The 15,742-nt window shown below is 45.1% G+C and overlaps 1 protein-coding gene across 5 annotated transcripts in view; it reads left to right on the top strand.

The window, feature by feature from the left end:
- The window catches only part of VWA3A (von Willebrand factor A domain containing 3A), a 247,492-nt gene that overhangs the window by 8,787 nt on the left and 222,963 nt on the right, over positions 1–15,742 (top strand). Inside the window, exon 1 of one of the 5 annotated variants that reach the window (XM_056534789.1) lies at positions 6,076–6,124. The exons of 1 other annotated variant lie outside the window; for it this stretch is intronic. Coding sequence is in view for 1 of the 4 variants with exons in the window: in XM_056534784.1 (XP_056390759.1) it covers positions 7,342–7,343 (2 nt within the window). In the remaining 3 variants the exon portion in view is untranslated. Of the gene's footprint in view, positions 1–6,075; positions 6,125–6,331; positions 6,356–7,253; positions 7,344–8,038; positions 8,218–15,742 lie in introns of those variants that run through there. 3 more of the 5 variants (XM_056534787.1, XM_056534784.1, XM_056534788.1) reach the window with 3 other exon arrangements.

Below are 15,742 nucleotides of genomic sequence, written 5' to 3' on the forward strand. Positions count from 1 at the left end.
AAAAGACCCCATTATAAAAACTACACCCCCTAAAGTATTCAAAAAAACATTCAGTAAGTGTATTAACCCTTTAGGTGTTTCACAGGAATAGCAGCAAAGTGAAGGAGAAAATTCAAAATCTTCATTTTTTACACTCGCATGTTCTTGTAGACCCAATTTTTGAATTTTTGCAAGGGATAAAAAGGAAAAAATTTTTACTTGTATTTGAAACCCAATTTCTCTCGAGTAAGGACATACCTCATATGTCTATGTTAATTGTTCGGCGGGCGCAGTAGAGGGCTCAGAAGGGAAGGAGCGACAAATGGTTTTTGGGGGGCATGCCGCATTTAGGAAGCCCCTTTGGTGCCAGGACAGCAAAAAAAAAAACACATGGCATACCATTTTGGAAACTAGACCCCTCAGGGAACGTAACAAGGGGTAAAGTGAACCTTAATACCCTACAGGTGATTCACGACTTTTGCATATGTAAAAAAAATATATATTTTTTTTACCTAAAATGCTTGGTTTCCCAAAAATTTTACATTTTTAAAAAGGGTAATAGCAGAAAATACCCCCCAAAATTTGAAGCCCAATTTCTCCCGATACAGAAAACACTCGCATGGGGGTGAAAAGTGCTCTGCTGGTGCACTACAGGTCTCAGAAGAGAAGGAGTCACATTTGGCTTTTTGAAAGCAAATTTTGCTCTGGGGGCATGCCGCATTTAGGAAGCCCCTATGGTGCCAGAACAGCAAAAAAAAAACACATGGCATACCATTTTGGAAACTAGACCCCTCGGGGAACGTAAAAAGGGGTAATGTGAACCTTAATACCCTACAGGTGTTTCACGACTTTTGCATATGTAAAAAAAAATATTTTTTTTTTACCTAAAATGCTTGGTTTCCCAAAATTTTTACAATTTTAAAAAGGGTAATAGCAGAAAATACCCCCCAAAATTTGAAGCCCAATTTCTCCCGATTCAGAAAACACCCCATATGGGTGTGAAAAGTGCTCTGCTGGCGCACTACAGGTCTCAGAAGAGATGGAGTCACATTTGGCTTTTTGAAAGTGAATTTTGCTCTGGGGGCATGCCGCATTTAGGAAGCCCCTATGGTGCCAGGACAGCAAAAAAAAAAAAAAGGCATACCATTTTGGAAACTAGACCCCTCGGGGAACGTAACAAGGGGTAATTTGAACCTTAATACCCTACAGGTGTTTCACGACTTTTGCATATGTAAAAAAATACATATATTTTTTACCTAAAATGCTTGTTTTCCCAAAAATTTTACATTTTTTAAAAGGGTAATAGCAGAAAATACCCCCCAAAATTTGAAGCCCAATTTCTCCCGAGTACGGCGATACCCCATATGTGGCCCTAAACTGTTGCCTTGAAATACGACAGGGCTCCAAAGTGAGAGCGCCATGCGCATTTGAGGCCTGAATTAGGGACTTGCATAGGGGTGGAAATAGGGGTATTCTACGCCAGTGATTCCCAAACAGGGTGCCTCCAGCTGTTGTAAAACTCCCAGCATGCCTGGACAGTCAACGGCTATCTGGCAATACTGGGAGTAGTTGTTTTGCAACAGCTGGAGGCTCCATTTTGGAAACAGTGGCGTACCAGACGTTTTTCATTTTTATTGGGGAGGGGGGTTGTATAGGGGTATGTGTATATGTAGTGTTTTTTACTTTTTATTTTATTTTGTGTTAGTGTAGTGTAGTGTTTTTAGGGTACAGTCGCACGGGCGGGGGGTTCACAGTAGTTTCTCGCTGGCAGTTTGAGCTACGGCAGAAAATTTGACGCAGCTCAAACTTGCAGCCGGATACTTACTGTAATCCTCCGCCCATGTGAGTGTACCCTGTACGTTCACATTGGGGGGGGGGGGGGAACATCCAGCTGTTGCAAAACTACAACTCCCAGCATGTACGGTCTATCAGTGCATGCTGGGAGTTGTAGTTTTGCAACCGCTGGAGGCTCCGTTCTGGAAACAGTGGCGTACCAGACGTTTTTCATTTTTATTGGGGAGGGGGGCTGTGTAGGGGTATGTGTATATGTAGTGTTTTTTACTTTTTATTTTATTTTGTGTTAGTGTAGTGTAGTGTTTTTAGGGTACAGTCGCACGGGCGGGGGGTTCACAGTAGTTTCTCGCTGGCAGTTTGAGCTGCGGCAGAAATTTTGCCGTACCTCAAACTTGCAGCCGGATACTAACTGTAATCCTCCGCCCGTGTGAGTGTACCCTGTACGTTCACATTGGGGGGGGAACATCCAGCTGTTGCAAAACTACAACTCCCAGCATGTACGGTCTATCAGTGCATGCTGGGAGTTGTAGTTTTGCAACAGCTGGAGGCACACTGGTTGTGAAACACCGAGTTTGGTAACAAACTCAGTGTTTTGCAACCAGTGTGCCTTCAGCTGTTGCAAAAGCTACAACCCCCAGCATGTACGGACAGCGGAAGGGCATGCTGGGTGTTGTAGTTATGCAACAGCTGGAGGCATACTACTTTGGCTGGGGATGCTGGGGATTGTAGTTATGCAACAGCTGGAGACACACTGGTTTACTACTTAACTCAGTGTGCCTTCAGCTGTTGCAAAACTACAACTCTCAGCAGTCACCGACAGCCAACGGGCATGCTGGGAGTTGTAGTTATGCAACCACCAGATGCACCACTACAACTCCCAGCATGCACTTTAGCTGATTGTGCAAGCTGGGAGTTGTAGTTACACAACAGCTGAAGGTACACTTTTCCATAGAAAGAATGTGCCTCCAGCTGTTGCAAAACTACAAGTCCCAGCATGCCCATAAGGGCATGCTGGGAGTTGTGGTGGTCTGCCTCCTGCTGTTGCATAACTACAGCTCCCAGCATGCCCTTTTTGCATGCTGGGAGCTGTTGCTAAGCAACAGCAGGAGGCTGTCACTCACCTCCAACGATCCTCGCCGCACAGGTCAGTCCCTCGTCGTCTCCGCCGCCGCCGCTGCTCCTGGGGCCCCGACCCCAACAGGGACGCCGGGGATCGGGGTCCCCAGCACCGGGGGTCGTCTTCCCGCACCCGCTCACGTCCTCCGGAAGAGGGGCGGAGCGGGTTGCGGGAGTGACACCCGCAGCAGGTGCCCTGATTGGTCGGCCGGTAATCCGGCCGACGAATCAGGGTGATCGTGAGGTGGCACCAGTGCCACCTCACCCCTGCTGGCTCTGGCTGATGGGGACCGTCTCTGACGGCCCCGATCAGCCAATAATTCCGGGTCACTGGAGACCCGATTGACCCGGAATCCGCCGCAGATCGCTGGACTGAATTGTCCAGCGATCTGCGGCCATCGCCGACATGGGGGGTCATAATGACCCCCCTGGGCGATATGCCCCGATGCCTGCTGAACGATTTCAGCAGGCATCGGGGACCGGCTCCGCTCCAGATGGTTGCGGGGGGCCGGTAAAACACATGACGTTCTCATACGTCATGTGTCCTTAAGGACTCGGAAATGGAGACGTATGAGAACGTCATGTGTCCTTAAGGGGTTAATAACATATGATAACCATAGATGTGAACAGGGCCTGTGAAAAATGTCCCACAATAACAGAAAATAGCTCACATTTCTATGTAGCTGTATGGATGTTAAAGGGGTACTCCGGTCAAAAAAAAATAATTCAAATCAACTGGTGGCAGAAAGTTAAACAGATTTGTAAATTACTTCTATTAAAAAATCTAAATCCTTCCAGTACTTATCAGCTACTGTATGCTCCACAGGAAGTTGACTAGTTCTTTTCTGTCTGACCACAGTCCTGTCTGCTGACACCTTTGTCCATGTCGGGAACTGTCTAGAGCAGGGGTCCTCAAACTACGGCCCGCGGACCACATGCGGCCCGCCGAGGACATTTATCTGGCCCGCCTGCCGCCACTGCCTAAGGACATCCCTGTGTCCCGAAATATGTTTTTGGGACACAGTGATGCCCCGGTTACCTCTCTGCAGCACTGCATTTACTTTAAAAACTCAGGGGCCACCGGGAGGTAGCGCACGCAGGGAAGTCACTGACGTCCCGTGCGTGCGCCCATAGCAACGGAGCGCGGAGGAGCGGAGCAGCGAGCAGGACGTGCGCTGGCCAGCTTGGTAAGTGTTACCAGTGGCACATCAGCTTCAGTGCTCCGACCACCGCTCCTCAGGTCCTGGGACTTACTGCTATGGCCGGACCGGAGGAGTGGTGGATGGAGAACTGAAGTGGGCCAGTACATAGGCATACAGCCTCCAGCCATACACTATATATGGCTGAAGGCTGTATGTCTGTGGGGGAACTGTACTGCATTTAATGTGGTGTCAGCAGAGAGATCTGTGGTCAGACTGGAAACAACTACACAACTTCCTCTGTAGTATACAGCAGCTGATAAGTACTGGATGGATAAAGATTTTTTTAATAGAAGTAATTTACAAATCTGTTTAACTTTCTGGAGCCAGTCGATATGAATTTATTTATTTTTTTCCCGGAGTACCCCTTTAATGTTGAGCAGCTGGAAAGTCTCTTATAAGAGAGAGTTTAGTGCAGCCGCTTTATTTCAGTTAACCAAATGGATCATTTTGGTTAATGATAGTGTATTGGGATATATGCATGCGTCATTCCCTCTGTATTACGCAAAGAAGGAGTTACCCTTAAAATCTTTATACTCTGTGTGGTAAATGCAGCAAAACAAATGTCTATATAATTGATGAGTGTTCAGCCTAAACATGGCAATTTTCAGCTACGCTCAGCAGTCATGCAGACTTGCTTGTCCCTGCAGTTTTAGTCTAGAAATGCTGCGCATAGCAGCTGAATTTATTAGCATGCTGGGACAATGGCTTGTTGTTTAATGGTTTTTACAATTGTTTTCCATAGGCTGACAGCACATTGTTTTTGGTATAGAACATAAGCACAATTTTAGTGTGTGTGTGTGTGTGTGTGTGGATGTATATATATATATATATATATATATATATATATATTCAGCAAAAAAAAGCAGCACATCCGCATAGATAGAATAAATATATAGAAAAGGTGCGCGCCGTCACAGGGGTACTGGTTAGGAGCCCCAACTTCAAATAGTTGTAGAAAAGACCGCAGCACACATGTAGAAGTCCAATATAAAAAAGTGGATTTATTCCATAAAACAGCAAGCAAACAGAAAGCTACGTTTCGGTAGTCTCACACCACCATCTTCAGGCATAGTGCATTGTGCAAACACTGACTCTTAAATAGCCACAAATGACATCATCAAATTCATTACAACCAATTAAATTCAAGTTACAATATGTGACAACAATCATATACATAAAGTGCATGTGCATAAAAAATGTAAAGAATATGAACATATTACAAAATAAGCATTGTGCAGTAATCATGTGCAATTATATATATATAGGTATCCAAAAAGATCATGTGCAAATAATTATCCATATGTGTTTTGGGATACCAAGGTGATGAGTAAAGTGACAGTGCAATTAAAATCAATATCAGGAGGGCATGAAGGGGGCGGAACACTCCCCATGAGTTCAGTACATCAGTATAGTTAGCGTGGGTCATAGTAAACTGCGCAGAAGCAGGCAAAAGTCCACGTCCGCACCCCAGAGGGGAGGATCTGCCTCGTGTCCCACGTGACAAGGCTCAGCCAGTTATGGAGTGGCATAGTATCTCCAAGGAGACCACAAGTGTCAGTATATGCGCATGCGTACATAGCAACTGAGTGTTATCGCCCCATGTTGTAAACGGGCAGTTTTTTCTGAATGAAGGGCAAACTGGCCGGATCCCAGCGCACCATGAAATCTTTGATTCCAAGTGCACTGCACTATACGGGGGGACTCCAGCAGCGCCGGAGAGACACTGCAGGCACCCCCCAGTCCGGACAGCCACCCCATCACTCAGAGAACCAGACAAAGAGGATGTAACAAGTAAGGCCATCTCAGTGCTAGACAGAAACACAGATAATTATTAATATGCAAGAAAGAACATGGCATAAGCCTCAGATCACATCAGTAATTCAAGGCAGATCACCATCCCCGCCGATGATGATACATAAAAACAATAAGAAAATGATATAGGGCATTTTGGTGAGACGTTCTATTCCCCTTCCATGTCCAGACCTGATAAAAGATATTCTACTGTGTTTGTACAAGTCCTACACAAAGCATGGGTCATTAATTTCATGGGGACCGAATATTATTCATCTAGTAAACATCTTATTGCTTGTCTTAAATTCCATGTTTAGCTTTGAGGGAGCCCAACTTAAAAATCCATTGTAATTCACGTTTTTTCAAAATGGGAATCCTGTCTCCCCCACGTTTTAGGGGCGGGATGTGGTCGACTATCATCGCTTTAAGTTCCCGTTCATGGTGCCCTAACTCCACGAAGTGCTTGGATACAGGTAGATCAAACCTCCTTTTTCTGATGCTGTAGCTATGCTGATTTAGACGGGTTTTAAAGTCATTGGTCGTCTCTCCTACGTATACCAAACAGCATGGACACCACAACACATAGATAATGTAGTCTGAAGGGCATGTGAGGTAGAACTTAATTTTATGAACTGTTCCATTTTGGGGATGTATAAAATTGTTGCCCCTCTGTGCATGCTTGCAATTCACACATGCGCAGCAGGGGAAACATCCTTTATTCTCAATAGTTACAAATGTTTGTCTGTTAGATGGCTTAATTGAAACATCTGTTTTAACTAGCTTATCCCTTAAGTTAGGGGCCCTACCTTACGAGATCAGTGGTCGCTGCTGAAATTCTGGGATCTGGGGGTATCCATCCCCAATCAAGTGGTTTTTTCAGGTCTGGACATGGAAGGGGAATAGAATGTCTCACCAAAATGCCCTATATCATTTTCTTATTGTTTTTATGTATCATCACCGGCGGGGATGGTGATCTGCCTTGAATTACTGATGTGATCTGAGGCTTATGCCATGTTCTTTCTTGCATATTAATAATTATCTGTGTTTCTGTCTAGCACTGAGATGGCCTTACTTGTTACATCCTCTTTGTCTGGTTCTCTGAGTGATGGGGTGACTGTCCGGACTGGGGGGTGCCTGCAGTGTCTCTCCGGCGCTGCTGGAGTCCCCCCGTATAGTGCAGTGCACTTGGAATCAAAGATTTCATGGTGCGCTGGGATCCGGCCAGTTTGCCCTTCATTCAGAAAAAACTGCCCGTTTACAACATGGGGCGATAACACTCAGTTGCTATGTACGCATGCGCATATACTGACACTTGTGGTCTCCTTGGAGATACTATGCCACTCCATAACTGGCTGAGCCTTGTCACGTGGGACGCGAGGCAGATCCTCCCCTCTGGGGTGCGGACGTGGACTTTTGCCTGCTTCTGTGCAGTTTACTATGACCCACGCTAACTATACTGATGTACTGAACTCATGGGGAGTGTTCCGCCCCCTTCATGCCCTCCTGATATTGATTTTAATTGCACTGTCACTTTACTCATCACCTTGGTATCCCAAAACACATATGGATAATTATTTGCACATGATCTTTTTGGATACCTATATATATAATTGCACATGATTACTGCACAATGCTTATTTTGTAATATGTTCATATTGTTTAAATTTTTTATGCACATGCACTTTATGTATATGATTGTCAAACTTGAATTTGATTGGTTGTAATGAATTTGATGATGTCATTTGTGGCTATTTAACCTGTTCAGGACCCATGACGTATGCATACGTCTTCACACCCTGGGCCTTAAGGACCCATGACGTATGCATACGTCATGGCGTTTTCCGGTCTCTGCCGCTCGCCGGGCAGAGATCGGAACTGGATGCCTGCTGAAATCCTTCAGCAGGCATCCAGGGCAAACGCCGAGGGGGGCCATGTAGGCCTCCCATGTCGGCGATCGCCGCAAATCGCAAGGGAAATCGCCCTTGCGATCTGCGGCGATACCGGGCTGATCGGGTCTCTGGGACCCGACCGCCCGGTAATTTCGCATGATCCCGGCTGTCACAGACAGCCAGGACCATGCTGGAGTATCGGAGCGAGGTGGCAAGCCGGCCACCTCCTCCGATCCCCTGCGATCTGTCGGTTAGTTAACCGACCAATCGCAGGAGGGGGGCGGTTACTTCCTCCCGTCCTGCCCGGCCCCTGAAAGTCCGGAGAGGACGGGAGGAAGACCGGAGGACGCGGCGGGGGACGGGGGAGTGCTGGGGACCGGCCCCGGTACTTACCTCGTCCCTGAAGACCCGGATCCGGACGATGAAGACGGCGGCAGCGGCGACAGGTGAGTCGATCTTCAGCCGCGGTCGGGCCCTTTACAGCAATGCACGTCGCCGTAAAGCGACATGCATTGCTGTAATAGGACCCTGTAAACTACAACTCCCAGCATGCCCAGACAGCCCTTGGCGTCTGGGCATGCTGGGAGTTGCAGTTTTGCAACATCTGGAGGTCCACAGTTTGGAGACCACTGTGCCCTTCCAGATGTTGCAAAACTACACATCCTCAGCATGCCCTTACTGTCCAGGCATGCTGGGAGTTGTAGTGCTGTAACATCTGGCCCTTCAGATGTTGCAGAACTACAACTCCCAGCATGCCTGGACAGTTTTGGCATACTGGGAGTTGTAGTTTTGCAACATCTGGAAGGGCACAGATTGGGAACCACTGTATCAGTGGTCTGCAAACTGTAGTCCTCCAGATGTTGCAAAACTACAACTCCAAGCATGCTGGGAGTTGTAGTTCGGCAACATCTGGCTCTAAAGATGTTGCCGAACTACTACTCCCAGCATGCCTGAGAATGTTTGGGAGTTGTGGTTTTGCAACAGCTGGAGGCACACTGGTTGGGAAACATTGTTTCCTAACTCAGTGTTTCCCAACCCGTGTGCCTCCAGCTGTTGCAAAACCACAACTCCCAAACATTCTCAGGCATGCTGGGAGTAGTAGTTTTGCAACAGCTGGAGGCCCCCCCCCCTGTGAATGTACAGGGTACACTCACATGGGCAGGGGGCTTACAGTGAGTATCAGGCTGCAAGTTTGCGATGCAGCAAATTTTGCGCGGCAGCTCAAACTCGCTGTAATCCCCCGCCCGTGTGACTGTACCCTAAAAACACTACACACCACTACACTAACACAAAATAAAATAAAAAGTAAAAAACACTACATATACACATACCCCTACACAGCCCCCCTCCCCTCCCCAATAAAAATGAAAAACGCCTGGTACGCCACGGTTTCCAAAATGGAGCCTCCAGCTGTTGCAAAACAACAACTCCCAGTATTGCCAGACAGCCGTTGACTGTCCAGGCATGCTGGGAGTTTTGCAACAGCTGGAGGCACCCTGTTTGGGAATCGCTGGCGTAGAATACCCCTATGTCCACCCCTATGCAAATCCCTAATTCAGGCCTCAAATGCGCATGGCGCTCTCACTTTGGAGCCCTGTGGTATTTCAAGGCAACAGAGTAGGGCCACATATGGGGTATCGCCGTACTCGGGAGAAATTGACTAACAAATCTTGGGGGTCTTTTTCTCCTTTCACCCCTTATGAAAAGGTGAAGTTGGGGTCTACACCAGCATGTTAGTGTAAAAAAAAATAAACTTTTTACACTAACATGCTGGTGTTGCCCTATACTTTTCATTTTGACAAGAGGTAAAGGGGAAAAAAGCGCCACAAAATTTGTAACACAATTTCTCCCGAGTACGGAGGTACCCCATATGTGGGCGCAAACTGCTCTGGGGGCTAACAACAAGGCCCAGAAGGGAGAGTGCGCCATGTACATTTGAGGTGATTTGCACAGGGGTGGCTAATTGTTACAGCGGTTTTGACAAACGCAAAAAAAACAAAACCCCACATGTGACCCCATTTCGGAAACTACACCCCTCACGGAATGTAATGAGGGGTGCAGTGAGAATTTACCCCCCACTGGTGTCTGACAGATCTTTGGAACAGTGGGCTGTGCAAATTAAAAATGTTGTACAGCCCACTGTTCCAAAGATATGACAGACACCAGTGGGGGGTAAATGCTCATTTTATGCCTTGTTACGTTCCTCAAGGGGTCTAGTTTCCAAAATGGTATGCCATGTGGGGGTTATTTTGCTGTCCTGGCACCATATGGGCTTCCTAAATGCGACATGCCCCCCGAGCAAAATTTGCTCTCAAAAAGCCAAATATGACTCCTTCTCTTCTGAGCATTGTAGTTCGCCCGTAGTGCACTTCAGGTCAACTTATGGGGTACCTCCATAATCAGAAGAGATGTGGTTACAAATTTTGGGGGGTATTTTCTGCTATTAACCCTTGCAAAAATGTGAAATTTGGGGGGAAACACACATTTTAGTGATTTTTTTTAATTTTTTTTTTACGTATGCAAAAGTCGTGAAACCCCTGTGGGGTATTAAGGCTCACTTTATTTCTTGTTACGTTCCACAAGGGGTCTAGTTTCCAAAATGGTATGCCATGTGTTTTTTTTTTGCTGTCCTGGCACCATAGGGGCTTCCTAAATGCGACATGCCCCCGAGCAAAATTTGCTCTCAAAAAGCCAAATATGACTCCTTCTCTTCTGAGCATTGTAGTTCACCCATAGTACACCTCAGGTCAACTTATGGGGTACCTTCATACTCAGAAGAGATGGGGTTACAATGTTTGGGGGGTATTTTCTGCTATTAACCCTTGCAAAAATGTGAAATTTGGGGGGAAACACACATTTTAGTGAAATTTTATTTTTATTTTTTTACATATGCAAAAGTCGTGAAACCCCTGTGGGGTATTAAGGCTCACTTTATTCCTTGTTACGTACCTCAAGGGGTCTAGTTTCCAAAATGGTATGCCATGTGGGGGATTTTTGCTGTTCTGGCACCATAGGGGCTTCCTAAATGCAACATGCCTCCCAAAAACCATTTCAAAAAAACGTACTCTCCAAAATCCCCTTGTCGCTCCTTCGCTTCTGAGCCCTCTACTGCGCCCACCGAACACTTTACATAGACATATGAGGTATGTGCTTACTCGAGAGAAATTGGGCTACAAATATAAGTATACATTTTCTCCTTTTTCCCCTTGTAAAAATTCAAAAATTGGGTCTACAAGAACATGCGAGTGTAAAAAATGGAGATTGTGAATTTTCTCCTTCACTTTGCTGTTATTCCTGTGAAACACCTAAAGGGTTAAAACGCGGACTGAATGTCATTTTGAATACTCTGGGTGGTGCAGTTTTTATAATGGGGTCATTTGTGGGGTATTTATAATATGAAGACCCTTCAAATCCACTTCAAACCTGAACTGGTCCATGAAAAATTGTGAGTTTGGAAATTTTGTGAAAAATTGGAAAATTGCTGCTGAACTTTGAAGCCCTCTGGTGACTTCCAAAAGTAAAAACACGTAAATTTTATGATGCAAACATAAAATAGACATATTGTATATGTGAATAAAAAAAAAAATTATTTGGAATATCCATTTTCCTTACAAGCAGAGAGCTTCAAAGTTAAAAAAATGCAAAATTTTCAAATTTTTCATAAAATGTTGGGATTTTTCACCAAGAAAGGATGCAAGATACCACAAAATTTTACCACTATGTTAAAGTAGAATATGTCACGAAAAAACAATCTCGGAATCAGAATGATAACTAAAAGCATTCCAGAGTTATTAATGTTTAAAGTGACAGTGGTCAGAATTGCAAAAAATGGCCGGGTCCTGAGGTGTAAAATGGCTGGGTCCTTAAAGGGTTAAGAGTCAGTGTTTGCACAATGCACTATGCCTGAAGATGGTGGTGTGAGACTACCGAAACGTAGCTTTCTGTTTGCTCGCTGTTTTATGGAATAAATCCACTTTTTTATATTGGACTTCTACATGTGTGCTGCGGTCTCTTCTACAACTATATATATGTCTGTATATGTGTACAATTTTTTATACCAAGAAAGGAGCACTATTAAAACTCTGTAGCATAAAGGCAGTCTCCATACAACAATAGTCAGAAATGGACATGCACAGTAATGTCAATATCGGCAAAATTTGTAGTCATCACCACCTTTTATTTAACCCCTTAAGGACCAAGCCCATTTTGGCCTTAAGGACCAGAGCGTTTTTTGCACATTTGACCACTGTCACTTTAAACATTAATAACTCTGGAATGCTTTTAGTTATCATTCTGATTCCGAGATTGTTTTTTCGTGACATATTCTACTTTAACATAGCGATAAAATTTTGTGGTAACTTGCATCCTTATTTGGTGAAAAATCCCAAAATTTGATGAAAAATTTGAAAATGTTGCATTTTTCTAACTTTTATTTAAATATCCAAAAGGTTAAAAAACGTCACACACTTGTGACAAAATGCAATTAAGATAGAATACCAGATGTGTATGTATAAAGCAATACAAAATGAGATGTATCAGATACAACCAAAAAACGTAGGTGGATCAGGTACAGCAATAGTTGTAGTCACAATAGATCTGTATATAGTGAGGTCAAGGAATGATATAATATGGCTCTTATTCAATAAGGAGTAAACAGGGGTCAAAAAGGCCCCAATGTATGTATGTGAGGGCTGCCTGCTCTATCACATAACCAGTAGTATGCATGTGCCCAAAGTAAATAATTGATAAATAGATGATCCTCACTTACCCATAATGGATACCTGTTGCCACCGTCCCAACGTACGTTTCGTCACTAGTGTTGAGCGGCATAGGCCATATTCGAATTCGCGAATATATAGCGCTATATTCGCGAAATTCGCGAATTTGCGAATATGCGATATTCGCGAATAATATTCGAATTGCGAATATTCGTGAGCAACACTATTCGTCACCCGACTTTCTCAAGGGAGCGTCCCTTGAGTCTCCCTCCTTTTTGTGTCTAATTTTTCTAACTTTGAAGCTTTCTGCTTGTAAGGAAAATGGATATTACAAAGAATTTTTTTTTTTGATTCACAAATACAATATGTCTACTTTATGTTTGCATCATAAAATTGATGATTTTTTACTTTTGGAAGACACCAGAGGGCTTCAAAGTTCAGCAGCAATTTTCCAATTTTTCACAAAATTTTCAAACTCGATATTTTTCAGGGACCAGTTCAGTTTTGAAGAGGATTTGAAGGGTCTTCATATTAGAAATACCCCATAAATGACCCCATTATAAAAACTGCACCCCCCAAAGTATTCAAAATGACATTCAGTAAGTGTTTTAACCCTTTACGTGTTTCACAGGAATAGCAGCAAAGTGAAGGAGAAAATTCAAAATCTTAATTTTTTACACTCACATGTTCTTGTAGACCCAATTTTTTTGAATTTTTGCAAGTGGTAAAAGGAGAAAATTTTTAATTGTATTTGTAGCCCAATTTCTCTCGAGTAAGCACATACCTCATATGTCTATGTAAAGTGTTCGGCGGGCGCAGTAGAGGGCTCAGAAGCGAAGGAACAACAAGGGGATTTTGGAGAGAACATTTTTCTGAAATGGTTTTTGGGGGGCATGTCACCTTTAGGAAGCCCCTAGGGTGTCAAAACAGCAAAAATAAAAAAATAAACACACATGGCATACCATTTTGGAAACTAGACCCCTCGGGGAATGTAACATGGGATAAAGTGAGCCTTAATACCCCACAGGTGTTTCATGACTTTTGCAAATGTAAAAAAAATAATAATAAATTGACCTAAAATGCTTGTTTTCCCAAAAATTTTACATTTTTAAAAAGGGTAATAGCAGAAAATACCCCCCAAGATTTGAAGCCCAATTTCTCCCGATTCAGTAAACACACCATATGGGGTTGAAAATTGCTCTGCTGGCGCACTACAGGTCTCGGAAGAGAAGGAGTCACATTTGGCTTTTTGGAAGCAAATTTTGCTCTGGGGGCATGCCGCATTTAGGAAGCCCCTATGGTGCCAAGACAGCAAAAAAAAAAAACCACATGGCATACTATTTTGGAAACTAGACCCCTCAGGGAACGTAACAAGGGGTTAAGTGAACCTTTATACCCCACAGGAGTTTTACGACTTTTGCATATGTAAAAAAAAAAAATATTTTTTTTTACCTAAAATGCTTGTTTTCCCAAAAATTTTACATTTTTAAAAAGGGTAAAAGCTGAAAATACCCCCCCAAAATTTGAAGCCCAATTTCTCCCGAGTACGGCGATACCCCATATGTGACCCCCATATGTTGCCTTGAAATACGACAGAGCTCCAAAGTGAGAGCGCCATGCGCATTTGAGGCCTAAATTAGGGACTTGCATAGGGGTGGACATAGAGGTATTCTATGCCAGTGATTCCCAAACAGGGTGCCTCCAGCTGTTGTAAAACTCCCAGCATGCCTGGACAGTCAGTGGCTGTCTGGTAATACTGGGAGTAGTTGTTTTGCAACAGCTGGAGGCTCCGTTTTGGAAACAGTGGCGTACCAGATATTTTTCATTTTTATTGGGGAGGGGAGGGGGCTGTGTAGGGGTATGTGTATATGTAGTGTTTTTTACTTTTTATTTTATCGTGTGTTAGTGTAGTGTAGTGTTTTTAGGGTACAGTGACACGGGCGGGGGTACACAGTAGTTTCTCGCTGGCAGTTTAAGCTGCGGCAGAAAATTTGCATGCTGGGAGCTGTTGCTAAGCAACAGCAGGAGGCTGTCACTCAGCTCCAACTGCTGCTCCCCAGGTCAGTCCCTCGCCGCCGCTCCTGGGGCCCCGATCCCAACAGGGATGCCGGGGATCGGGGTCCCCAGCTGCCGGGGTCCCAGTCCAGCACCCGCTCACGTCCTCCGGAAGAGGGGCGGAGCGGGTTGCGGGAGTGACACCCGCAGCAGGTGCCCTTATTGGTCGGCCGGTAAACCGGCCGACTAATCAGGGCGATCGTGAGGCGGCACCAGTGCCGCCTCACCCCTGCTGGCTATGGCTGTTCGGGGCCGTCTCAGCCTGTAATTCCGGGTCACTGGAGACCCGATTGACCCGGAATCCGCCGCAGATCGCTGGGCTGAATTGTCCAGCGATCTGCGGCCATCGCCGACATGGGGGGACATAATGACCCCCTTGGGCGATATTCCGCGATGCCTGCTGAACGATTTCAGCAGGCATCCGGCTCCGGTCCCCAACCGGCTAGCGGTGGGGACCGGATTTCCCACGGGCGTATGGATACGCCCTGTGTCCTTAAGGACTCGGAATGCAGGGCGTATCCATATGCCCTGTGTCCTGAAGAGGTTAATATTAAAGTGGTATTCCGCCCCTAGACATCTTATCCCCTATCCATCCATACAGCACCCAGCATTCTAAACAGTATGTTTAGGATGCTGGAAACGAGGGGGCGGGGCATGACGTCACGTCTCCTGCCGTGGAAACCCAGCATTCATACATACTGTTCAGAATGCTGAGTGCGTGCTGCAGCCGGACCCCCACGATCAGACATCTTATCCCCTATCCTTTGAATAGGGGATATCATGTCTGTCTAGGGGCGGAGTACCCCTTTAACAGCACATGAGAAACCATGGCACTCCCTGAGCTTAGGCCCCACCTGCTCCCTAATCTTAAACCTGCCCAGCAGTGCCCACCTACCACATTTGTCCCTCCCATGCAGCCACAGGGTCCTACGTCTGACTACTGTGACTGCTCAGACCAAACATATCCTGCGGCACAGCTACTATTGCCCACATGTCTAAGTTGTAGGGGTTATCCAGGAAAAAACTTTTTTTTAATATATGAACTGGCTCAAGAAAGTTAAACAGATTTGTAAATGACTTCTATTAAAAAATCTTAATCCTTTCAATACTTAGGAGCTGCTGAAGTTGAGTTGTTCTTTTCTGTCTAAGTGCTCTCTGATGACATCTGTCTCGGGAACTGTCCAGAGTAGAAGCAAAT

The sequence above is a fragment of the Hyla sarda genome, chromosome 8 (genome assembly GCF_029499605.1).
Source record: "Hyla sarda isolate aHylSar1 chromosome 8, aHylSar1.hap1, whole genome shotgun sequence".
In the NCBI taxonomy this organism is placed as follows: domain Eukaryota; kingdom Metazoa; phylum Chordata; class Amphibia; order Anura; family Hylidae; genus Hyla; species Hyla sarda.